This window comes from Poromitra crassiceps, assembly GCF_964638095.1.
Source record: "Poromitra crassiceps genome assembly, chromosome: 3".
Taxonomy (NCBI): Eukaryota; Metazoa; Chordata; class Actinopteri; order Beryciformes; family Melamphaidae; genus Poromitra; species Poromitra crassiceps.
Genome location: NC_139625.1, coordinates 67,100,455 through 67,127,004, shown reverse-complemented (window position 1 = coordinate 67,127,004; position 26,550 = coordinate 67,100,455). Strand labels below are relative to the sequence as shown.

Sequence of the window (26,550 nt, the reverse complement as noted above, 5' to 3'; positions counted from 1 at the left end):
CAGAAACAAACATAATTATACCAGAAAAAATTATACCAATCTACCAAATTCTGGCAATACAACAACACCCCATTTCCTGTTTTTCTAACCATCCATATCACTGGGCCAATATCTGGCCCATTGCGACATCATCATCATAACCATCAATATCATTGGGCCAATATCTGGCCCAATTACAGATATTGGTGGTTACAAGATAAACTATCTATTGAGACAATATTGTGAAACACATCAGAAGCCCTAAGGCCCACAGTAACCAAACTTTGCACATAGGTTGGAAATGTCACCCACTACTCAGAAACAAAACATTACAGCAATGTACCGATCTTTGGCGATAACAGCCCATTTCACATTTTGAAATGTAGTCCCACGGAGCAGAGAGAGCAGAGGGCCAGGCTAACCCCCAGATCTTCCTTGGGGCCCTGGGCCCAGCCCTACAGAGAACCCTTCCAGCAGAATGTGAATGGATGTGGTGCTCGCAATGGTGCTCACATGCACCTGGAGGTCAGTAGTCGACCTGGGTGACCGCAGAGACCTGGATTTGGCCCAATGACAGATATTCAAACCCCTTCGGGGACAATACCAGGCTTGAACCCCTGGTATTGCCGCGTGCGGCTATATTTTACTCCTGATGGCTCACCTGCAGTACCTCCACGGCCCACACTTTGCGAATCACTGGTCTAAGCCAAACATCAATTGGCTGAGAAAATTAACAGTGTCTAATACAATATAAGATTTGTCTCTGTGATCCTTCCCTAGACTAAATACTAGATCAGATTTCTGTAAAACAAACATGCTTTTTCTTTGTATTCTTATTCTCCTCCAAGGTCTAGTGTAGATGTGAATAAGCATTAGTGAGTGTGCTGATGGCTGTAGAGCAGGGGTCCCCAATTACTTTTCACCAAGGGCCACATTTTGCTGAGGGCTGGGGGCCGAACGGCGCTGGCGGGAAAAATTTGGGGCATTTGAACAACAGGTGTGATGTCATTTTTCAATCTTAACCACCAATATTTGATCCTTTTCTCACTCACTCCTATGTCACCACCTGCTCTCTCTGCAAGGCTTGAAATTAACTTTTTTGACCACCTGCCAAATAATATGGCTCCTAGATTTTAAAGTTACCAGCCAATTAGAATTTTCACTAGCCAAATTGTTTTTCTTGAAATAAACGAGAATATGAGTGGGTTAATTTAAGCATAAGTAAGTGGCCGGGGATTCTCAAAGCCTGTTGAGGGTCACACAAGAACAAAAATGCACTCTTGAAGCTAAATAAAACCAAACCAACCAAAACCAACAAGTTAATTATTTAAATTTTTACTTGTAGTAATGTAGAACAGTAATTTCTTACACATGAGCTTACTTTTAGCCTTTTAGTCATAAAGATTATTGAAAGATAGCCTATTCCATATTCCAGACTGAAATGTTATAACAGAAGTGGAGTATTGCCCAGAATGAACATTTGGACACTTATTCAGCGGGTATCTTGCATGTTGCGTTCAGGTGCACTGTAAAAAAAAAAAAAAAAAAAAGCAATTCCAGCGTGGGCGTGGGCCGCCAATTGAATAGCCCTGCTACAGTGTTACCATGAGTTATGAAAGTTTATGAGTTCCTGTGAAGGCAAAGCAACAAGGCACGGTATAAATGAGTGCTGCCAGTTGAGCAGAGGCAGTGAGGGATACTAAATGGTAAATGGTAAATGGTCTGCATTTATATAGCGCTTTTATCCAAAGCGCTTTACAATCAGTAGATAGTCTACATTCACCCATTCATACACCAATGGCGGCAGGCTACCACGCAGGGTGCCTACACACCATCGGGAGCAAGGAGGGTTAAGTGTCTTGCCCAGGGACACAACGACAGCAGCTGGGAGGGAGCGGGGATCGAACCGCCAACCCTTGCGTCATTGGCCGACCCGCTCTACCTCCTGAGCTAAAGCCGCCCCTAAAGCCGCCTACTAAAATAAAGGAGTGCGCGAAGCGCACAATACTTCTAGTTACCTCTATGGGCCAGTAGTGGGTGTGCCAAGACCTTTGTCAAGCTCTAGTTGCAGCTCACTGGCATTGAAACACACAATAAACTCAGTCTCATCCATGGATTCATATCTCATCAATAGTAGTGTGATAGCCAGTCCCATTTTCATGCACTACTATTGATTATTGTAACATAATGAATGACTGGATGTTACTGCTATTTTCTTTATCTCATTCTGTCAGAGGAGAGCATCAACGAGACGAGGCCAGAAATAAGGATATTTTATTATGTCTCGAAATAGTTCAAAATGCTTGTTAAGAATGATGCTGTGTACTGTACAGTATGTGATGTTTGTTGAAAGTGGATGCATTATGTCTGTAGAGGGGCACAGTGTGTTTCAACACCATTTTCCTAATGGAGTAAAGCTGTTTTCATCTCATGACCAGGAAAACTGAAGTTCCTATACATTTTGAACTAATAACTAAATTAGTTATTAGTTCTATTAGATCTAATAACTTGATTTGTTTTGAAGATCTTGTCTGGTGTCCAATATGATTTACGAAGATAGACATTGCCCCTGCTAACTAGGTCATATCACTGTATACTGTAGATGAAGATTGTTATTCACAGCCACAAATATCAGACTATGTGAGATGGTTGTCAGGGCTCCTACACGGCTTCTATTTTGAAATTCCATATTTTCCCCAGACCCTATGTTCTTGACTGGATGTGATTTTGATGGGTATATGATGCATGCTGACAGTGGCTGGGTAATATTGTAAGAGCATCCCTCTATCATCTGAACATTATTGTTCACATCAACAAAAACATTTCCAGACATTTTTCAAAATCCTAAACTATTCAAGACATGGACATGATCAAATTCATCTTTTAATACTTTTCCAGGCTTTCCAGACATGCGTAGGAACCCTGTTGTACTGTGAAAGAAATGTGCACCTCAACAGGCATACACAATGTACCCGTGTGCCAACATTGAAATGCCCTAAAGATAATGCTGAGAATATATTTGGATATCGGTGAGATCGGTGTGTCACATATTGTGTTTTTATGAAGGTACAGTGGACGAGGAGCAGTCCTCGGTCACAGGGAGGAAGGACTCTCTGAGCATCAACCTGGAGTTCGTGAAGGTCAGCCTGTCCAGGATGAGGCGCACAGGAGGCCCCACCTTCATCGAGAGCTTCATCCCTACCAAAGGCGGCAAGATGGACACCACGCTTATCAATATCTCAGGTACCTCCTCTCCCTCTGGACCATGCAGTAGATTATTCAACACTCCTGTGCAGTCGATGCAAGGGTATTTTTACTGCAGTGCATTGATTATGACAGTTCCCTACTGGAATATCATGGAATTTCTGGAATATCGTAGAATGTTTTTTAGAACTTGTTTCGCACATTCAATGCATTAGATGATGGTTTTCAGCAGTTTATCTCTTCATATATGTAAATGACCAATGTAACATTCTCTCCTCAGCCGTGTGCGACATTGGCTCTGCCTCTTTCAAATACGACATGAGGCGACTGAGCGAGATCCTAGCCTTTCCGAGGGCCTGGTACCGCCGCAGCATTGCCAGGCGTCTCTTCCTCGGAGACCAGACCATCAACCTGCCAGGTGACCCTTTGGTCTGCAGCTTGTCGTGTAATATCATTTTTCCAGCGTGACATTTCCAAACCTGTCCTTTTACTTCCATCTCAACCTTTGCCTCTGCCGCCAGCCTCCGGCCCGGCCACCCCGGACTCCGCAGAGAACACCCACCTGTCCCCTGAGTCCACCCGCAGAGCCTACTGGCGGACGTGGGATGGCAGCACCGGCGGGCAGCACATGCCTCAGTCCCCCAATGTCTTTTCGGAGCACTCCACTGGGAGCAACATGTCCCCGGGCGGCGGCCTCATCCACCTCAAGTCCCCGGCACCCGGTCGCACCAGGAGCGTGTCCGATTCTTCCGCCCCTAGAAGAGGTAATTACCCCCAAAAAATGGTTTCCAAATAGATCTGGAGCAGGATCATGTAGAAGCCCAATTCAGACGTCAAAAAAAGGATGTACTAAACTAACCCATGCTGTCATTAATCTAGATGTCCATCACACAGGCAGAAACCATTCACCAGCCACCTAATCTAAATGTTACAGGGTTGAGTGTGTGAGTGCGGGTCTCTCACTGGGGTTATCAAGAGGCCACTTTACTTTTTAATTTACCCATGACACCTCCACAAGGTCTGCCTGGAAGCAGTCCACTCAGCAGTTGAGAAGCTAGTTATATCAATATGCACACTATGCAATATGTTCTTGAATTGCTTTGCCATAGCTGCAAAAAGTAGAAGGCAACTGTAAACGTGCCGTCCCCACAGATGGTGAAGTCTTCTACTGGGCCACTCGCTAAAATAGATTAAAAAGCATTTGGAGGGAAACTGTTTTTCACCACCATTTTCCTCAGGCGGTGTTCTCTCTCTTCTAGACTCTGTGACCAAAACGTCCACTCCGTCCTCCGGTAAAAACGGCAAGGCAGCGGGCCCACAGGGGACGCCCTGGGAGACGTTGGTGGTGTTTGCCATCAACCTGAAGCAGCTCAACGTCCAGATGAACATGAGCAATGTTATGGGCAACAACACGTGAGTGCTCCCCTATTTATATTACCTTACACTCAAAAGGCTTGGGATAAAACATGGAAAGATACAGACATGTTTGGAAATTTAAAGATAAATCATTGCTGTCAAATACCCTGTCACGTCACAACTGTAAATCAGTTAGAGATAATTTATCCTGTCCTTGGAAAGAGAGTCATTTATCTTTTATTAGAGCAGGTATACATCATTCAGCAGCTCACGGTCGTGTTTGTCCCTCCAGCTGGACGACCAGCGGACTGAAGAGCCAGGGCCGCCTGTCCGTAGGCAGCAACCGGGACCGGGAGATCAGCATGTCGGTGGGCCTGGGTCGCTCCAAGCTGGACTCCAAGGGCGGGGTGGTGGGCGGCAATATAGATGTCAACACCCTGGAGATGGTCTGTGAGTAAACACAGCTGGAGATGGTCTGTGAGTAAACAGCCTGGAGAAGGGTCTGTGAATAAACACAGCCTGGAGAGGGTCTGTAAGTAAACACAGCCTGGAGATGAGTAAAGAGCCTGTGGGCCCACTCACTCTCTGAGGACATCTGCTCTACTGTTTTCCTGCAGTTTGCTTCCAAAGCTCTCGTTGTAGCAAAGTGCAGATGGTGGCGAGTTCAGTCCAATGTTCTCACACATCACTGTATACTGTCTAGTGGCAGTATAGTGGCAGTAGAGTTGGAGAAAGTTCCAATGATTGTTGGTGTTTTTTTATCCTTGTGTTTTCTGACAGTTTCTCTACCTATGACACATGTTTTTTGTATTATGATTATGATTTTTTTTACGAGTTATTATTAGGATTAGGATAATGAGAAAGGACATCAATGCACATCTTTGCTGTATCCTTTTACCATTTTTATACCAACACCCCAATATCACCACTAGGGGTATCACGGTACACAAAAGTCACGGTTCGGTACGTACCTCGGTTTCGGGGTCACGGTTCGGTACGAATTCGGTACAACGGGGAAAAAGGCAAGAAATCCCAAATTAAGTTTTTTTCCGTTTTAATTTTTCTGAATTCTGTGTTTTGCTTTTTATGCTCATTTTGCCATCAGAAATAGTGTCTAATAAGTGGGAATGGATATGTCCACAATTTAATAAGATCTAGGCAATCCACACAAAACATTTTACTCTACAGCAGCAATTTTCGAAGTGTGAGGTACGCCTCCCTCTCAGATGTCTGTATTCCAGCTGTTTGACAGGGCAAAGGCATTTTCCCCCACTTTAAATCTTTATTGTACACAAGTTTGTAAAAAGAGTGCATGTGGAGTAATACTCCCACCCACCCCTCGGAATTGTCACACAGCGGGGGAGGGGTGGGTTTCACTTTCCCAAATAATGTAAGTAACGTTACTGGTGTGGAGGCGAGTTTTGTTTACCATAATGATTACGTTCGGTCATCATAATGGATTATTGGAACATGACAAGGAGTCATCCCCTCTTCCTCACCGCATCTTTCTTGTCATCTCACGCGATGTAAGTTGCTTGTTTACAAGTTAACAGCTTTGTCAGTGTTACGTAACTTTTAGCCACGATGCGCGCAACTATAAAGGACTAAAGGAAAGTCCCTTATAGTTGCGTGTCGCGCCTACGTAACGTTACATTAGCAAGCTTAACTCGTTGGCTTGATGTTGACAGAATTTGCAAAACAGCTTATTGCCTGAGTCATAAAAGTCATTAGGATACTGCTCTGCACTCACTTTTTTGACAACGGTAAAGGGGGGGCAGCGCAGCTGGATGCTTCGATATTGTTGTGGTTTTGTGAAGTAGCATGGAAGCGACGTACAGCTTGTAAACACGCTGGACCATCCCCCGCTAATGTTTCCTCTCCACAAAACGTTCCATTCCGTGAACGTGGATTTCTATGACTCGTGTTGTTTTGGTGTGTCTTCTTCTGTGGCCTTCATGGCGTTCAAACAGCGTTTAGGTGCTTTACCACCACCTTCTGGATTCCACGTATTCTTCGTGTAGCTCAATGCACCGAACCGTGGCGCACATACCGTGCCGTCACGGGACAAATACACGTACCGTGACACCCCTAATCACCACAGGGATCAGTCAAGTTTAATCTTATCCAGTTAGGAGCACTCACTCCAATTCAATCCTAATCACCTCTCATCTGTCTTCCAGCCCACATCTCTGAACACCCAAACCAGCAGCCCAGCCACAAGATCCAGATCACCATGGGGTCGACAGAGGCCAGAGTGGACTACATGGGCTCCAGCATCCTCATGGGCGTGTTCAGCAACGCCGACCTCCAGCTCCAGGACGAGTGGAAGGTCAACCTTTGCACTGTGGACACCAACCTGTCAGAGAAAAGGTGTGTCAGGACGTCAGCAGAGCTAGACAATCAATACAACACACACACACACACACACACACACACACACACACACAATGACACACTCTATGCAGATGATGCCAAGCTTTTTAGCTTTTGTTTGTTCATGCCAAACATGTTTATTGAAACTCTGGAATGTTTACTCCTTCAGTTCAGTTCTTTCCTCCAGGTGAGAACAATGCCATTCAAACTGAAGTGGCGCAAAATAATGGCACCGAGATGTCTGAAAATGAAAGTCTCAGTGCTCTAACAACACAACTGTGCCGTGGTTCAGTAGGAATGAGAACATAATCTGAACCAACTGCAGGATACAACCCCACATACACTAGGCGTAGATGTCAGAGGGGGTGCAGGAGGCATTCAACAGAAACATACGGTAAAAAGAAAAAGCGGAGGACTTTATTTTGAAAATACGCTATAACATGTGTGCATGAATGACATCACTGGTCCACAACTTAACTCAAATCTCACAACTGTCAAACTACTATGGTTTAGGGGGCACAGTGGTGCAGTGGTAAGCGCTGTCGCCTCACAGCTAGAAGGTCCTGGGTTCGATTCCCACCTGTGACGCTGTGAGCACTGAAGGAGTGCGTGCCCGTCCGCATGTCCTCGAGTGCCCAGCGCCACGTGCTACTGTATGTCCTACCGGTGAAGTTTCCCCTGTCAGGTGAAAAGAAGCGGCTGGCTACTGCCCATGTCTCGGAGGAAGCATGGAGCCAGTTTCGGCTCTCCCCACATCGGCAGAGGGTGGAGCAGTAACCAGGATAAATAAATTAAAATTAGCACTAATGGGGGATAAAAATGTGATAAAAAAAATCTGGGGGGGGGGACTACTATGGATTATTGTTTCCTCACGTGGTGAGTACCCGATGTCACAACATGGCGCTGTGTTTTGTTGACTTTAAACGGCAATATCGATAGCGATACTATTGCACCCAGAGGGCGCAGTTTCTCCAATAGCAAAACTTGGAAAAGTTACTGATTGGGGCTTTAAATAATAGATGTTTTCAACATGAATGTGAGATTTTGTTGCAATCTGAGATTAGAAAACGTTTTTAGGCTATTGAGGAAAGTTTGTAAGTTATGTCTATAAGTATGGAATGTATTTATTCAATTCAGTCTGACCACAAGCAGTGATGAAACAATAGTTACCTAATTGTCGTTATTTGTTGGATAATCCATAATTCCTTCCTTCAGGATACCACAGGAGGCAGGGAGAGTGCAGAAGAAATTAACAGAATCCCCCGTCTCTCATTATGATTTGTGCATAGATAACATTAAAATACTCAGGGGATAGAATGACCATAATAATGGCACTTTAAATCTGGCTCAAATGTGAACTTCATGCAGGAAGTACCAGACAAACAAACAGGTACGAGTTATAGTCAGGATTCTCATGGTCATTAAATATTTCATGACCATGGGATTTTGACTGTCATGGCTTGTGTGTAGATTTAAACTTAAATGAGAAAAGTTGACCTCCAGGAGAATAAATATTTGAAAGCAATCCAGAATGCCTGAGAGCCTTGTATTCCATTATAAGACATTTCCACCATAATGATGCAGGTAAAGGCACAGATTCACAAACACAGAACATGCAGGAAATCAAGTGTTTGCTGCCTCCCCCGAATGCTCAAATGAAACCTACGCCTTTTACACTGTCTATGATCGCACCTGTAGTTTATATACCGTAAATTCCGGACTATAAGACGCACCGGTCTATAAGCCGCACCTTCAAAGGTGACTATTTTTTTCTTCTATAAGCCGCACCGGTCTATAAGCCGCGGGTGTTTTGATGTTTAATTACCATATGTAAGGCTTCGTGCACAGAGGGGATTGTCGGGAAAGAGATGGCTGTTTGGGGAAGCTCCCATTTATTAACATTTCAACAAAACAAAAGTCAGGTCACTAATCCCCAGACAAAATCACACATTGTGGTATTTTTTGTTTTTTTTACAGTGCACACAGTGTCCGCGGTGTGGTGAAAAGAGGGCAAGAGAGGAAATTAAAACAGAAGTGGATTTATAGTTAGAAAGAGTGCTAAAGAAGAGAGAATTCCGTTTTTTATTTTTTTATTTTAGTTACTCACAGTACTATTGACCAGTCCAACTCAAAAGATATTCGGCAGTTTCACTTTGAGCTCTTGTTCCGCCGCTGTCCATCAATGGTTATGACGAGTCTCGCTGGGTACAGTACGCCAAAGCGATATCCATTGACTCGATGATGCTGTTGTATGTTGCGCGTTTCTGTTGCACCAACGCGGAGAGGTCCTGCCGGACGAAAAAGCGCGTACCCTCCCAGGTGAGGGGCTTCTTCCCCGCAGCCTGGAGGATGAGTTGACGGTCGGGCCAGCGGAGTAGGCAGATGAAGATGGCCCTCGGTGGCAGGCCGGGGTCTGGACGTGGCCGAGGCGCCCGGTGTGCCCTGTCCACCTCTGGTGGTTTCTCGCCTTCCTTCAGGTCCAGGATGTAACACAGGATTTTGCCACGAAAGCGTCCATGTCACCAATCTCAGCTCCCTCTTTTACATTGATCAGGCGAATGTTATTTCTTTTACTCCTGCTGATTAAGTCATCAACCTGCGTGTGCAGGGTTTCGATTTTGCATTTTATCCATTTTCGGACTCACTGTGTTGTTTTTGTCCTCCAGTGCGCGGATGCGCTTTTCCGCATTATAAACTCTGTTCACGGTTGCCTTAGTTTCTTTAGTGAGTGAGTGGATGGACTTCTGCACGTTTTCAAACTTGTTTTCAAGCTGCTCAAAACCTCTGAGCGATGTCGGACTTAATCGATAGTGTTTCACGGAGTAAAAGTTTAGCCCAAGCGGTGTATCTCCAGCCTCCAGCAGGTGAGTCATTTCCTCATTCATGGCGTGATTGCTTCGTCTTTTTCTTTCTGCTTACCTGTGTTGTGTTATGTTATGTTATGTTATGTTATGTTGTTAAAAGAGGGCAAGAGAGGAAATTAAAACAGAAGTGGATTTATAGTTAGAAAGAGTGCTAAAAAAGAGAGATTTTTTTTTTTTTTTGGAAAAAATCCATAGATAAGACGCACCGTTATATAAGCCGCAGGGGGCAAAAAAGGCCAAAAAACGGGAAAAAAGCCGCGGCTTATAGTCCGGAATTTACGGTACTTGAAACTACTTGTACTTATCTGTATCTACTCTCCCTAATTGCCCCAGTGGATAAAAGCTGTTACACATATTCACGATCATTCAAGACCCAGTGATCTTTAATCAACAGTCTTTCTGTCTACCGTACTTTGTTTGCACGCTCTATCTCATTCTCAACCATCTGTCTCCTTGCCCTCTCTCCAGTGAGATCTTTGTGCATGGAGACCTTCAGTGGGACATCTTCCAGGTGATTATTTCTCGCTCCACTACGCCGGACCTCATCAAGATTGGCATGAAGCTGCAGGAGTTTTTCACGCAGCAGTTCGACACCAGTAAGCGGGCCCTCTCCACCTGGGGCCCGGGCCCCTATCTGCCCCCCAAAACACCTGTCATCAACACTGAGAAAGGCGCCGCTGAGCTGTGTAAGCATGCCTTCTTCTTTTTTCTTTTTTTTTTCTTTACTTTTTATTGACAGATTATTATACATACTTGCATTGTATACATTGTAGATATGTACTGCCATAGATTTTTTTTTTTTTTTTAGACAAATAAAATAAAAGACAAAACCACAACAGCAGCAACAAAAACAAAAGACAAAAGACAAACAAACAGAACAGGGAGTCGACTTTTCACTATACATTCGGAGCAACATTCATCTTGGATCCAAAAAAATAAAATCTGGCCTAATGGGTGTTATATATTGAACCCAGCATTCCCATCTTGAGGTAAATTGTTCTACTTTATGATTGATAACAGCGGTTAGTCTTTCCATCTTATATATATCCATCGTAATATTCATCCATTCATTCACTTTAGGGCTTTCCTGTGATAACCACTTCCTGGTGAGAGCTTTTTTACCAGCTACCAGCAATATATTAATCAAATATCTGTCTTCTTTCAACCAGTCTTCCGATATACCAAAATACATTGTTTTACTATCTAGGGGTATTACACATTCGAAAACATCCTGTATAGCTTCGTGAATCTGTTTAAGCATGCCTTCTTCAATACCTTTGTAATATGCCATGGACTCATGTGGTGTAAGAGACGGGACGTTTCTTTGCAAGTGATGCCGGTTATGGGGAGTATAATGAATTCTTTGTCTTATAGTAAACTTGATTATATCAGTTTTTTAAATTTTACGAAGTGGTTTAAAGACTAGAACGCCAAACATCATACTTCATACTTTCAATTCATTAATTTCAAAGTTTCTACAATTACAAACAAGGTACTAGGGTTGGGCTATTGGAACGAATTTTGAAATTTGAATATAATTCGATTTTAATAAATATTAATACAATTTGATTCTTATTTTTATTTATTATTATTATTATTATTCCGCAAATCTCGTCTGTCACGCCTTGGCCAACCAGCATGTGAAAACAAATCATTTTGTCACATTTTGATGAACTATTAAAGTTTTCTGAGTCTGGATATAGGTGGTCTGACTAAATCACAATCATCATCAGAATGATAATCTCGTGTGCATTAACGTTGCAGATGCGCCTGAGGCAGAGATGTTTAGTGGAGCATACCTCCTTCTGTGTTCAGAATCAGAATCAGAAACACTTTATTGCCAAATGCATCACAAGGACACACAGGAATTCATTCTGGTGAATCAGCACACTCGACAAGATACAGATAAACATACATACGTATATGACAGTGAATACAATGACCTCAGATGTGAGTGGGCTTGTTGAGGAGAGAGACAGCCCTCGGGAAGAAGCTGTTTAGGTGGCGTGTGGTTCTGGTCTTGATGGCACAGAACCGCCTTCCTGATGGAAGTTTCCTAAACAAACGGTTACCAGGATGGGAGGGGTCAGAGACGATCCTCCCTGCCCGCTTCCTGACCCTGGCATCATACAGCTCACTCAGTGACAGTTGCTGTTGTCCTGTCAGCTTCTCTGCTGTGCGCACAATACGCTGCAATCTGCCCTTAGCAAGGGCAGAGACAGAGCCGAACCACACAGAGAGAGATGATGAGAGAATGCTTTCAGTGGTGGCTTTGTAGAACTGAGTCAGGACCGGACGGGAGACGTTGAGTTTGCGGAGCTGTCTGAGGAAGAACATGCCACTGTGGGCCCTTTTAATTATGGAGGAGGCATTTGTCTCCCATTTGAGGTCCTTGGTGATGGTGGTGCCGAGGAATTTGAAGGCCTCCACCTCGTTAACAGCTGTGTTGTTGATGAACAGGGGAGAGAGTGGGGGAGGTGATTTCCGGAAGTCTATTGTCATTTCAACTGTTTTGAGTGCATTGAGCTCAAGGTTGTTCTTGGAGCACCACTCAGCAAGGCTGGACACGGTTTGTCTATAGGCGGACTCATCGTTGTCCTTGATGAGGCCAACCACGGTCGTGTCATCTGCGTACTTAATTAGCCTGATGTTTGGGTTTGTGGAGATGAGGTCATTGGTGTACAACAGGTAGAGGAAGGAGGAAAGCACACAACCTTGGGGTGCCCCGATGTTGGTGACCCAAGGATCAGACAGGTGGGGGCCCAGCCGCACATGCTGAGGCCTGTTGGTAAGAAAGTCAATGATCCACTGGCTAATGGAGGGGTCCACACCCAAGGATAGTAGCTTCTCCTGAAGCTTCTCTGGTACAACACAGTTGAAGGCGGAGCTAAAGTCAAGAAAAAGTAATCTCGCATAGGTGCCAGGAGTGTCCAGGTGGTTCAGGATGTAGTGAAGGCTGAGGTTGACTGCGTCGTCCACTGAGCGGTTGACTCTATTACCAAACTGTGACGGGTTGAGATGGTGGTCAGTGTGAGGTTTGAGATGTGACAGAATCAGCCTTTCAAAGCACTTCATGACTACAGATGTTAAGGCCACCGGCCTGTAGTCATTGAGGCCTGTAATGCTGTCCTTCTTGGGGATGGGGATGATTGTTGATGATTTGAAACAAGCTGGAACTTTACATTGAGCTATGGATTCGTTGAAAATGTCAGTGAAAACTGGGGCTAGCTGGCTGGCACAATGTTTCAGTGTGGCCGGAGAGATACCATCCGGGCCTCCTGCTTTCCTGACATTCTGCCGGGTGAAAAGCCGGTGCACGTCCTTCTCCTCGATGCTGAGGGGGGCTGCATGGTGTTGAGGCTGTGCTACAGCTGGCTCTGGTGTCTAGACAATCCTGTAACATGCCAACTCTAAACTCTATTTCCCAAACTCTCCTGTTATTTTCAGCAGTCTTTTGTCTTGCTGCCCTCAGCCTCTGGTGGAATAAAATGTATCTCCTTTATCAAGACGGCAACAAAACGGCCGTTTTCAATTGTTTTGAGATAGAAAAAAGGCCCGCTGGACTAGGCCGGAGCCGCGGGTTTTCCTGGCAATTGGCCAGGCAGGGCTTCACTACCCGGCTGCTCTCCTCCGCTACAGCCTACTCCGGTCCTGAGCGGTGTGCAGGGATGTAAATAATGATAAAGAAATATCCAATCCCCTCGCTGATGGTCTCATTTGCTCATAGAGGCACCAGTATTTCATAACCAGTTTAAAAGTTCTGTGTAGGGGGTTAATTGTAACATTACAAACATGAGTCCTGTTCTTTTTAATAGCCTACAGCACCAAAGTCACATCCTCTTATGCATTCAGCATACAAACCAAGGGATTTCATCTGCCATTCATTTTTCCATCTACATTTCATAAAATGCGTATAAAAATAGTTTTACTTGGTCAAACCAAGCGTTCCAACTATATTTAGAATCAGGAGAGACATCATATTTCACTCGGACCAAAACAAAAAACTTACTTTTTTTTCATCCGTTTATTTTTTATGAATTAGAAATTCATTAAAAAAACGAATAAAAATCAAATATTAAAATAATAAAGCACTGAAAATCGAATTGGATTATAGAGGAAGATTGACAGCCCTATACTAGGGCTGGGTATCAGTACTCAATACCTTTAAAGGTCCCAATTCGTGCAGCTGTAACCTCTTAAAAACGTGTGTCTCTGGTCCATAAAACATGATTCTGGATTAATTTGTCGAAAATATAGCAACCCCGTTTGTCGTGACGGAGTTGTCCCTTCCTCGTCCCAAGAATCCTCTGTTTCTATAATATATTCAGAACTAACAGTTCCCATTGGCCGCTGAGGGAGAGCCCGCCCCAGGCTCCCAGCGGCCAATCAGATTAGCGTCTGTGGACCAGCACGCTAGGTTGTGTCTACAACTAACGCTATCGTTAACTTAACGTTGCTACGCTAAAGAGGACATCTCAAAATGCCTAGACTTACCGAATGCACCTCCGCAGTTGCTGGATCACGTACAGTTGGCGTCGCTCCAGCTAGAAGTGTTAATTTTGTGGCTATAGACAAAATGGTGCAGGTAGCTTGTGTGAGAGAGACCTGCGCAGTATGCGTGAGGAAGCTTGTGATGTCCCAATTCCCCTCTGGGCAAACAAAGCGTTTGGGGGTGTGGCTTGGAGGAGACTGCAGGGGGAAGCTGGATAGGGACAAATCCAACTGTGGCAGTTCTGAGCTTGTGACCACTCATTACAGGGAGGGCTGACAGCAGTATATATGCATTTACAAGTAAAAACAGCTTTTGCACAGAATGGGACCTTTAAGGTATCAACTGAAATAATCCAAGTAGTCTCGAAACTTCTCCAGTCAAACGATACTTGCATTTGATCCTTTTTGTACACAGATCTAAAAGAAAATCTATTTATGGTTTTGCTCGCAGCAGCTGCAACCCATATAGTCTGTGGTGGTGAGGTCAAGTGCAATGTATGTGACGGAGTTGAATGAATGAAGTAGGGGGGGGAAAGGTATCGAATGAAGTACTCTCTATTGGTATCAGTATCACATTAAGGGTGCTGGTATCGCAGATTTGAATAACCCAGCCATACGAAGTGAAGTAAACGAAGATGCTGGTCCGACTACAGTAGCCCAGGCTCCCCAGGAAGCTTGTTCCAGCGCCTCAGGGCCTAATGAACACGGCTTATGTTCAACTATGAGTTTATTAGCGTGTCTAAATTTCTCCCTGATTCTCGTATTGTGTCTCCCCCCACACAGACATGGATGCGGCCCACCACCGCCACTGGCCCGGTGTGCTGAAGGTGATTGCCGGCTGCCACATCTCCCTGTTCCAGATGCCTCTGCCCGAGGACGCAGTGCAGCTGGGCGGCTCCATGAGCCTCCATGGCAACCACATGACCCTGGCCTGCTTTCACGGGCCCAACTTCCGCTCCAAGTCCTGGGCCCTGTTCCACCTGGAGGAGCCCAACATCGCCTTCTGGACTGAGGCACAGAAGATCTTGGAGGACGGTGAGGAACAAGCTGCAGCGGCTCACTAACCACAAATTAAATCAGACATTTATCTTGTGTATAAATGTTGTTGCTTAGGTTTTCTATTTAAAAATGAAAGTGTAACTGCTGCCACACTCCAGTACCCTTACAGGGCTGGAAATTAACACCGACCATGCGCCAAATGCCAGTATAATTTGTCTTCAGCAGATAAATCAGTCAGTCACAAACCACACTGGCTGGTAACTTTGAGGCGATAATATTTCAATGCCTGTTCTTAAACTTTGTCCCTGATGGCCACCATACACTGTCTCTTAACACCTTCACTGCCAGCCGTTTTTTCAATACTGTAGGTAGCTTCTGCCAAGTTTTTTTTTTGAGGATTCTGGCTCATCTTTCAAGAGCCGAGGATTCTTTTCTGTTAGGATTTTGTGAACACAAAATATCTCAAAAGAACTAATAGAATGTGTGCTTTCTCTGTCTAAAAGAGTTAGTTTGTAGAGTTAGTAGTTATATAGACATTAGCAGTTGAATACAGCATGGTTTCAGCGTCTGAAAATTAAAGGTGAGAAAAATGCCTTTTTGTGAAATTCGATAGAACAGTCACTTTAACCATTTATTTTTGGCATCAGTAAGACGTCAGACATCTAAACAATAGTTTTGAACAGTAATTTCCTCCATAACAGCAGGAAACCCCCCTCTCCTTCAAACTCCTCCCTCCGTGTGTGTTCTCCTCCCTCCGTGGCTGCAGCGGGCGGGTGTGTGACAAGCGAGTTTCTGTTGTCTGTGCTGCCTGGCTGCCCCTCGTCGGGCGAGTCTGGATGGGCTCGCTCGTTTCTTGGGGTTTCGGTTGAGAGCTTTGATGAAGCTTTTGCGATTCTGGGCTTTATGCTGCGTGTTTCAAAGTGTGTTCCACCCAGTCTATTTTTGGAACCCCCCACCGTTGTGCGCCACCGTTGTGCTCCAGCGCGAAAGCGTTTTCGCCTACAGTATGAGAATGGCTTCCTCAGGCTTTTCCCTGCAGTTTTGGCTCGGCTTTCAATAGTCTGGAGAGCACTGTCGCCACTTAGTGGGTCGGTGGAATGGGTTGTACACGTTCGGTGGCTCTCATATTTTTATAGGAGATGTAAAAGGGTTAGATCAACGTCCCACCGTCAAAACTTTTTTTTTTTTTTTTGACGAGTTGACTCGCCATTGGCAGTCAACCGTTGGTTTCTGCTTGACGAGTTGACTCGCCAATGGCAGTGAACGTGTTAACATGAGCCAGTCAAAACAATGGTTTCTCTGATATCTGGATGGTAACTTAGTAGGTGAGAGGCTACCAAAACAAGTCTCCTGTTTGCTCTATATTGAATGTTTAACACATGACCGTATTCTATACACAAAATGGCATTGAAAATGGGTAGGGGCCCAGGGTCCCGAAGTCATTTTCATCTAAAGGCTTCTGCTTAAATGCTTGAAATGTGTTTCTTAGACCAATATAAATAGTGACGTTGATCCTGTGTATGAATTTGTTTCCAACGCTTTTGCCTTTCCATCAAGGCAAGGGGCGGCTACTTTAAATCATCTAAAATACAAGACAGTTTTGGTCTCTGCATAATCCCATTTGTTTTAAATCTTTACTGTTATTCTAAAATGTGGAAAATAGTCCAAATAAAGAAAATGCCTGTGTCCAAACTAGTTTACACATTTGCATTGATTCACTTAGGTTTGGTCGTGTAACACTTCACTGACACCCATTTCTGTTCCAACCAGGCTCCACAGATGACTCTACCTACATAGTGCAGACATTGGACTTCCATCTCGGCCACAACACCATGGTGACCAAACCCTGCGGCGCACTGGAAAGCCCGATGGCCACCATTACCAAAATAACCCGGCGGCGGCATGAGAACCCACCGCACGGTGTCGCCACCATCCAAGAGTGGTTCAACTACGTCACCGCCATGAGAAACGAAGGTGATGCAAACAAACCTCCTTCTTGTAGAGAATCCTACAGTACATGAATGTTTGGATGCTCTCTTCCTCCTTGTGATTTGTCTGTAGCATCATCTAACACAGTGATTTCCAACCGGGGTTGCGTGTACTCATGGGGGTACTTGAGCAGCTTGCAGGGGGTACTTGGAAAGAAGATTGGGGATTACAATGTATTTCCAAAATGAGACTGGGAACCACTGCTCTAACAAACCACTGCTCTAACGAACTTCTCTCAACTTTCAGAAAGCTCTGGTTAAAAGAAGCCAGGCGCACCACCTTCCCCCTGAACAGGGCTCTGCTCTGCCCACACCTCGCAGCCACACTCTCCCCATTATCATTCATGTAAAATAGGTGCTGACAGCGTGTGTGTGTGTGGGGGAGCATGACCTTAAATCCAAATGAGTTCTATCTCTTTGTTCAGAGTTGAACTTGCTGAGGAATGTGGATGCCAATAACCCGGAGAGCGGCACGGCTGCCAAGTCCTCCAGTCTCCTCAGCAGCTTCCGCAGCTCCTCCAGCTACAACCATGAGACGGAGACCATCTTTGCCCTGCCCAGGATGCAGCTGGATTTCAAGTCCATTCACGTGCAAGATCCGCAAGAACCTTCGCTAACAGGTGGGATCGTGCTCCTCTTTCATTTGTGTACTGCATACCGTAATAGAATATAGCAGCACGTTAAGGCAGTAGACCATATGTCTTGCTCTGGTTTCCTGCTGTTTTTAAGGTTACATATATCCTTATATCATGCATCAGCAAATATTGTGGAAGTTGCTACGAGTTAGGGCTGGGGCCATATATGGACCAAAAATAATTTATCTGTATTTCTAGGCTGAATGGCGATACACAATATACGGTATATCTCGGTATTGTGGGCTAAATGTTCCATTGTAAGTCACAAGCAGTTTTATTAAAACAAGACTGTGATTAAAATAAAATGCTAAGACTATTTCTCTGACTATTGGTGCTTTCACAAAATTACACAATGAGATTTTTGATAAATAATCATCAGTAATGTGGATATGATGACTAAGTGGGTAAAGGCAAATAATGGAAGAACTAGAACAATGTGGTAAGTTCAGAAAAATACTTACCGGTAATCACTTTACTGTAATGCAGCTTTCAAAACCAGGAAAAGACAACACTTAGGCCATATCACGATATTACAATACCCAGAGAGGATGTCTTGTCTCATATCACAATATTGATATAATATCGATATACTGAGACCTACTGCAAATACACTGTTTATTTGTAAATGAAGCTAGAATTAATTAATTAATCGTATCTGCCACGCTTTTTAAAAGAAATGTATGAATGTTTGATTTTGTTTTGTTTGTTTGTTTTTACCTTTTTTGTGTTTATTCCTCCCAGACTCCAACAGCAAGCCCAAGGTAGAGTGCAGCGTGGTGACGGAGTTCACCGACCACATCTGCGTCACCATGGACGCCGAGCTCATCATGTTCCTCCACGACCTGGTGTCAGCCTACCTGAAGGAGAAGGAGAAAGGTTGGTTTTTATGCCTCCCCAACTTGGACTCAAGGATTTTGGTGGTCCAAGTTCTAGGTCACTGTGACCTCACGACTGCCCGTTCCATGCTCGTTAACGCGATATCTCAGGGATGCCTTGAGGGAATTTCTTCAAATTTGGCTCGAACGTCCACTTGGACTCAAGGATGAACTGATTAGATTTTGGTGGTCAAAGTTCAAGGTCACTGTGACCTCATGACCGCAAGGAAGCTCGGCGTTCGAGGGGTGGATAAAGGGAGTGGCTAGGGGGCTTTGGGTGGTGGGAGGGGGACTAGGGGAAAGGGGCCGTAGCTAGGGATAGGAAGGTCGTAGAGAGTCAAGTTTCGATGGGTGGGTAGGGAAGTGGCTAGGGGTATGTGGGTGGTGGGAGATTAGGGTTAAGGGTAGGACCATTTTCCGTGTTGAAAATGATTAGCCATGTTGTTGAGGTACTCCCAAACATTTCTTAAAGTGCCATAAGGCTGAATGGCCACACCACTGCGCTGTGGGCTTCAAGGTATTTGTGCTTGCATGAGTCTGGACAGACATGGATGGAGACTGCAACTTGACTTGTTTGACGGAGGCATACAACCGCAAGGCTGTTATTTCTAGTTATTTATTTATATAGAGACACTGCATGAAATAGGCCACGCCCATCATGGGGGAAAAGCTCCGTTCATTTCCACACACCAGCGTCATTTTCCTTGAATTAAACATAGCTAAAAGCTGTTGTGTGGTGGGCTGCGCAGACAACAAATGTAAAAAATCACCAGTTAAAGTTTTTTTGTGCTCCTGAGCAAAACAAGGAAGCCATTGAGAATTGGCGAGAAGAAAAATGTGGATCTAGCTGTCAAGGAAGTAAGTTGGAGTGTTCATCTTCCGTATATACAATCTTTTTGTGCAACACGCAACTCTGAATGATGACGCGTTACGCAGTGTCTCTATACTTTTACTACATTCACTTCAGAAGAAAGGAATGATCTCCAACTGTCCGTTTCCCCCTTTTTTATGGCTCTTCTATTGTCACATCGGAGCAAATTAGCGCTCTCCGTGCCTGCGACTGCGCATTCTCCGCCGTAAATAAAACCCAAGGCCTTGCTCTGTTGATTATACAGTTGAATAGAAGGATAAAATATTAGCGCGCTGAATCATTTACATTTATTCATCCAGGTGGATATTTGAATGTGAATAATAATAATTGATAATAATAATAATAATACTTTTGATAATAATATCAAAAGTATGATATTAAGGCCTTGACGGTGCTTTGAGGGATGTTAATGCAATGATTCTGCTCTACTTGTGGTTCTTTGTGTTGCCTCCTTGCAGAGATGGGGACTTGGACTTGAGACTTTGACTTGATTGATTGATTTTATTGTGGATAATAAAAGAGCATCCAAGCGATAAAAACATGAGAAAGTGCAAGCACTTATTTACATCATGGTCCCTGGTCTTATGGAAACAAGACATACAGCAACACATAACATCATATATACAGCACAGACCAATCAAAGAGTCCATCACTCACCCAAACAATTATCCATAGCAATATAAAAATAATAATAATACATGATAATACATGAAAACACAAGTCAGTCCGGGCCCCAAGCTATAGGCGACTTGAGTCGCACTTAAGTCACACACATAGTGACTAGAGACTTGACTTGTATGAGACTTGTCCTCAAAGACTTGAGACCTGACTTGGACTTGAGATTTGGGACTTGCAAATAATCTTTATTTTTGTGTGTATTAACATTAAGGAAAGGTCTACTCATATTAACGTCAACTAATCAATGCGGATACTGTATGCTAATAGATAGAGTGAGGATAATACAGTACATGCTTTGAATTCCTTAGTTTTAGCTATGCAGACCGGTTGGCATCCAGGAGATCATAGAACACTAATCCATAATAAACTTGAGAATTGACTTGGACTCTATCTCAGAGACTTGAAAAAAAATTACTTGTGAGTATATCTGCCTCCTTGATAAGAGAAAGAACAATGTGTTGAAAAGCAAACATCCTCCTCCCTCCCTCCCTCCACCCTCTTTCTCTCTCTCCCTCCCTCCCTCCACCGTCTTTCTCTATCTCCCTCTCTCTCTCTATCTCTCTCCCTTTCTCCCTTCCTCAGCCCTTTTCGCCCCGCGGATCTTTGCGGCGCGGCCGGGCCAGAAGAGTCCCACGGCACTGCACGATGACAGCTCTGCTGACAAGGACAAGGAGGACGCCATCAACTACACCACGGTGGACTGGAGGGAGTTCATGTGCAACACCTGGCACCTGGAGCCCACACTCAGGTCAGAAAATGGCCCCTCTCCACCGCAAGGATGGGTATCGTTTAAAAAATGACGATACCAGTAGCCTACCCTAAAGTGATACCAATAGAGTTCCTCATTCAATACCTTTTTTCCACAAGCGTGTAGTATAGCCGTACTATTGAACGTTTGGCATCCCGGCATGCTGAATTGCCAACTCCATCACATACACTGCACTTGACTTCAACCCCACAGACTGTATGGGTTCAGACTGTATTGGTTGTAGCTCCTGCTTGTTCTGGGTGTCACTATAAGAAAAAAAGACTCTTTGAATTATCAAGTGTTAAATTCCCTCTCTCTCTCTCTCAATGGCTCTGGCCATTATACTGTAACTGGGGAAGGAGGAGTCAAATAAACTTTTTCAGCACATGCACTGCCACTGGGTGAGCAACTTTGATTCGAATGAATGGGCCGCCATCTTGCAAAGCCTTATCCAGGTTTCTTTATACAGTAGGTCCATGGTTTGGAGAAGCATAACGCAAGGATGTACCCTGGCATCTCCCAACTTTATTGACTTTGTTGGATTTGTTTCTTCATGTTGTAAAGATTTCCTCCAAGGTTTTAAATTGTTTGCTCTACAGCCGTGTCGTTCGGGTGCTGCGATAACGTAATGCATTGTGGGTAGTCGGCTACTAACTGTGGCTAATGTTAGCGGCTAGCTAGCTATGTTACATGGCAGTAGGCAGTAACACGCCACTGAATGACCAAATTGATTTAACTTTTAACCATTTCGAGTAACACACATTTCGAGTTTCCATACGGACCTCCAGCGTTGGTTAGTTGTTCATAACGTGACTATATTTATAACTTTTATAACGGACTCCAGCTTCCGGTTTATAATTCGGGTCTGCAGCCAGAGTATAACAAAGGAAATGGCAAGCTGCAACAATGAGTCACGTTAAACCGGACCTTGTACCCACAATTATTTTTTACAGTGCGGCATTCAAAAATAAAGTGGATAGATTAAACTATTTTGGAGCCATTATTGTGAAACTGAAATGTTTTGCGCTGTGGACCAACGCTGCTATTTCACAATTATTTGTGAGATCTTGTTGTCCTAGCTGAAATGCATTGGGAATGCACGGCGCTGACTAGGGAGGCACCGATATGAACATTTTAGCTGATACCGATAACCGACATTAACATTGCTGTTGTGGCTGATTGATAACCGATATTTACCGATGTTCATTTATCTGTATATAAACAAGTTTCTATGATCATCAAATTTTCTACATAGTGAAAAACACAGGTAAACATTGTCAATTTGAAAAAGTAATGTCTTTCTTTATTTCCAAAACATTTGGAAAAGCCATTTTTGGCCGATATCAATAAGCGATATTAACATTGCTGTTATTTTGCAATTTTTTTCCGATACCAATATATTAAAATTTACTAACATCTGCCGATAGCGATATGATTGCCGATATATTGTGCATCCCTAGCACTGACCAAAATCCTCCTACCCCCCTCTGCAGGCTCATCTCCTGGACGGGACGCAAGATCGACCCGGTGGGTGTGGATTACATCCTCCAAAAGCTGGGCTTCCACCATGCCAGGACGACCATCCCCAAATGGCTGCAGAGGGGCGTGTTGGACCCCCTGGACAAGGTCCTGTCTGTGCTCATCAAGAAGCTGGGCACCGCCCTGCAGGATGAGAAGGACAAGAAAGGCAGAGACAAAGAAGAGCACTGAAGCCCAACGCTACACTGATACCTTCTTATTGTGACACTTTAACAGAGACAGTTGTATTAATTCACTGCTCAAACACTGGATTACTGGACTGTGATGGCCACTACTGTACAACTGCTCAACTCTGAATTTCAGCATAGTTACGCCACTAGCGGCTCTGACTGAAGCGTTTTGCACCAATGTTACTTTCTGTATATTTTGAACAAAGTAGTACATTTTTAGTATTTTTGGCTGCTTAAGTGGTAACCCCTCCGCATCTCTCACCTGTTGTACTGTATATGAGCTCACTGAAATCGCTTGAAAGTTTTATTTTTAAGGCTTACCAATATTTCATGAGAAATTACTTCTTAAACCATTGCCTTTTTCTTTGTTTCCCATGGAACACATGGTAGGTTACGCTTTAAGTATTTTACAGCTTAGTTTTAAGGTACTTGCGATCAGTTTGATGACGATGTTCTTCTTTGAGATGATTCTTGACGTGAACAAAGAGACATTAGCGGGTGTAGGCACATCATTTACTTTACTGTGAGGATGGAATCGATTTGTAATTATCATTTGAACCGAGATCATTATTTATGGATATGTGAAATGTAAAGTCTATAACCTGTATTAGCTTGGTGTGTCAAGCTTATTTTTGTCTTTTTTTATCTGTAGACCAGTGTATATAAAATAACTGAATTTCTTAAATGTGTTGATTTCTTAACTTAATAAAATCATTGCCATTCAATTTTAGATCAATCTTGGATCTGTGACTGTGTATTGCTGACTAGGTCACAATGGTAATCCTCGAGTTCCTTTATTTTTTGTTATTTTTTTGTCAGTGTTATGTTCTCAGTTTGTGAAGTCTTCTTCCCATAGATTGTATAAAAATATGGACGTAGCCACCCCATGACATCATCCATTGTTTTGTGACAGCGCCACCTGCTATAGAGAGCCACAGGGATGACGTATTTTTGTAGTCAGAACGTGGAAGTCCCGGACTTCCTGGTTCTTCACTGTTTCTGTCTATGGGATTTTTGATGCTTCAAATAAGGTCTCTGGGCAACGCAAGCTTAATCAAACGCGAACCAGTGTTCAGCTGGATAATCTTCACATATGAGGACCACTTTCGTGGGTTTTGAAGCGTAAATGCGAGCCCTAGAAGTAAAAAGCTTGTGCTAAAATAATCCAGAACTACACAGTGTCTCATAGGCTTCCCTGTCACGTCAGCACTCAACCTGGACTGTTGATGTGTGCGCTGCTGTGCACAGATTACCCCGGGCTGAACCAGGTGAGGGAAAGAGAATTTCCGTGTTTGTCCTTTGAAGTGATGACGTTATTGACGTACAGTATAATATCCCCGTCGACTCAACAGTGTAGTCTCATTTAGCCGTTTGCTAGCTAGCCGCTCGTTTAACGGCACGTAAAAGCTTCAAAACTCATAAAAGTGGTCCTCGTGTGAAGATGATATTACTAAACACTGGTTCACGTTTGATTAAGCTTGGGTTGCCCAGATACCTTATTAGAAGCATCGTGCCAAAAACCCATTCAAAAATCCCATAGGCGAAAACCGTGAAGAACCAGGAGTGTTAGCATCGATGATTTCCGGACTCGTTTTAGCATCGATGATTTCCGGACTCGTTCCTGCGGCTCTGTATAGAGTACCGCAGGTATGAGTATGACCTATTTTTGTAGGCTCAAACAGGGGAAAAGGCTATGGGATTTTAAAACGGGGATTTCTGTTAAATCCATGAAATAAGGTCTGTGGTTAACAAATGTTTATGGGAGTGGAAATTTGTGTTCAGCAGGATAATCTTCACAAATGAGGACCACTTTTGTGACTTTAACATTTTCTGAAAATCGTGTTTAAAAAATACACATTTATGCTTCAAAAGTGGTCCATGTTTGTGAAGATTATCCCGCTGAACACAAATTTCCACTCCCATAAACTTTCCTTAACCACAGACATTTCATGCATTTAACCTAAATCCCCATTCTAAAATCTCATAGCCTTTTCCCCTTACAAACCAACGGGGACTGCCCCCTAGTCCGACACCTCATGGTTTTGGGTTAGGGTCTGGGGGAGGTTAGGTTTAGGCGTGGGGGTGGGAGAGGTTAGGTTTTGGGTTCGTGGGGGTGGGAGAGGTTAGGTTTTGGGTTAGGGTCTGGGGGAGGTTAGGTTTAGGCGTGGGGGTGGGAGAGGTTAGGTTTTGGGTTAGGGTCTGGGGGAGGTTAGGTTTAGGGTTAGTGAAAAACGGGGAATATAGAACCCGGGGAACATAGACATGATCCCCTGTCCAATGCCTCTTTTTTCGGACTCGTGAGGTATCGGACTAGTGCCATGGCACCCAAACCAACATGGCGGTGACTTGCTATGCTTCCGACTCATTCCTGCGGTCCGTGATCGGCGAGATGTCAATCATGTCCTCAAGTAGGCTAGGTCCTATTGTTTGCTTTATCGTCTATTTTACTCTATAAATTGGACCATAATTTACAAAATGTATTGAAGAGGACTTTAAACTATCGATTGAGACCATAAACTCATTAGGAAAGTGTTTAGGCCTACTGAGGTAATAAATCAAGTGAGAAGTAGGGTCATTTTCCCATTTACCCTAATCTTTCGCTGCTGCAATATGCTTCCAGTTCCCATGTTCAATGTGGTTTTTGCATTCTTGGTGGTTTTAAGTGCATCCAGCAGCTACCGGTGTACATAAGAAATGTTGAAAGAGGAATGACCAGTAGAGGGAGCCAAAAGCCAGTCCTCCCAGAAGATATCTCACACACACTCCTAACTCAGAGTTCCTCCGACTCCATTCCTCTCACTGGGCATCTCAGAATTCTGACATTAAAATCAGAATGCTGACATTAAACTTACAATTCTGACATTAAACTCAGAATTCTGACTTAAACTCAGAACTAAAAAAACAAACATGTGAGTGATGTGACAGTGCAACACGTTCTCACTCCGACCACGTAGCATATTGACGCTTTGTCCCGTCCCTTATGCGCCACTAATCCTCTTCCGTAGTTTTAAATTGTGTTGTGACCCCACTTGTCGCGACCCCAAGGTTGCGTTGGTCGGACGCAGTGTCGACTCGTGGTTAATGTAGCTGGAGCGGAGAGGCAGCAGGTGGAGAACCAGACAGGATGCAGAGGACAGGACCGTCTTTCCCCTGCCACAGCTAATAGTGTTGCCATCTGCAGGACACGCTCCCTGCTAAAACAGTGTGATAGAAACATGATTTCTCCCTCTGCCTCTGTCGGTGAGCGGGACGCTGGTGAATAACGTTACGGTGCCTGCTGGATAAATGTGAAACTCTGATGGAAGTCAGTGGACAGAGGTTTGATGGGAAATGAAGAAACAGCAACCTGAACTGATTGAGCGACCTGCCAGCCTTTTGCTTACAACTTCGGCAAGTAACCGTGCTAATTTATTCACATTTATTAATCTGTTATTATCTGTGTTGTATGTGGAGGCGGTGGCAATAGTAGCCCCTGTAGGCTACGTGTCGTTTACTCTTATTTGGAGATATCGTGCCAAACCCCATGCAAAAACATGTTAGTTTAATGTTGCTTTGCTTATCGGAAAATACGTACTACGCTACTCTGTAAAACATGAATTAAACACAATTTTCATATAATTAGAGACCACTCTTCAATTCGGCGTAAATCTAATTACCCGAGCAGCACATGTTTAAATGAAATATAGCTTTTATAACTGGTCTGCATTATTCCCACACTTCTCCCACCCACCAATTAACGTTATTAATAACGTGGTAGTGAGCTATGAGCCAATTCCTAAA

The 26,550-nt window shown here is 44.0% G+C and overlaps 2 protein-coding genes across 2 annotated transcripts in view; both read left to right on the top strand.

Moving 5' to 3' along the window:
* The window catches only part of kiaa1109 (KIAA1109), a gene marked incomplete at its 5' end in the record, with an annotated part of 191,617 nt that extends 168,117 nt beyond the window's left edge, over positions 1–23,500 (top strand). The window contains 13 exon segments of the mRNA XM_083634137.1: positions 3,046–3,222; positions 3,464–3,601; positions 3,705–3,947; positions 4,443–4,596; positions 4,832–4,989; positions 6,720–6,909; positions 10,245–10,462; positions 15,051–15,302; positions 17,037–17,240; positions 17,680–17,874; positions 18,631–18,765; positions 20,896–21,061; positions 22,555–23,500. Coding sequence (XP_083490263.1) covers positions 3,046–3,222; positions 3,464–3,601; positions 3,705–3,947; positions 4,443–4,596; positions 4,832–4,989; positions 6,720–6,909; positions 10,245–10,462; positions 15,051–15,302; positions 17,037–17,240; positions 17,680–17,874; positions 18,631–18,765; positions 20,896–21,061; positions 22,555–22,771 — 2,447 coding nt within the window. The 3' untranslated portion in view covers positions 22,772–23,500.
* A 2,600-nt stretch (positions 23,501–26,100) lies between these two features.
* sntg2 (syntrophin, gamma 2) overlaps positions 26,101–26,550 on the top strand; it is a gene marked incomplete at its 5' end in the record, with an annotated part of 206,049 nt that continues 205,599 nt past the window's right edge. Inside the window, one exon of the mRNA XM_083633124.1 lies at positions 26,101–26,160. Coding sequence (XP_083489250.1) covers positions 26,101–26,160 — 60 coding nt within the window. The remainder of the gene's footprint in view (positions 26,161–26,550) is intronic.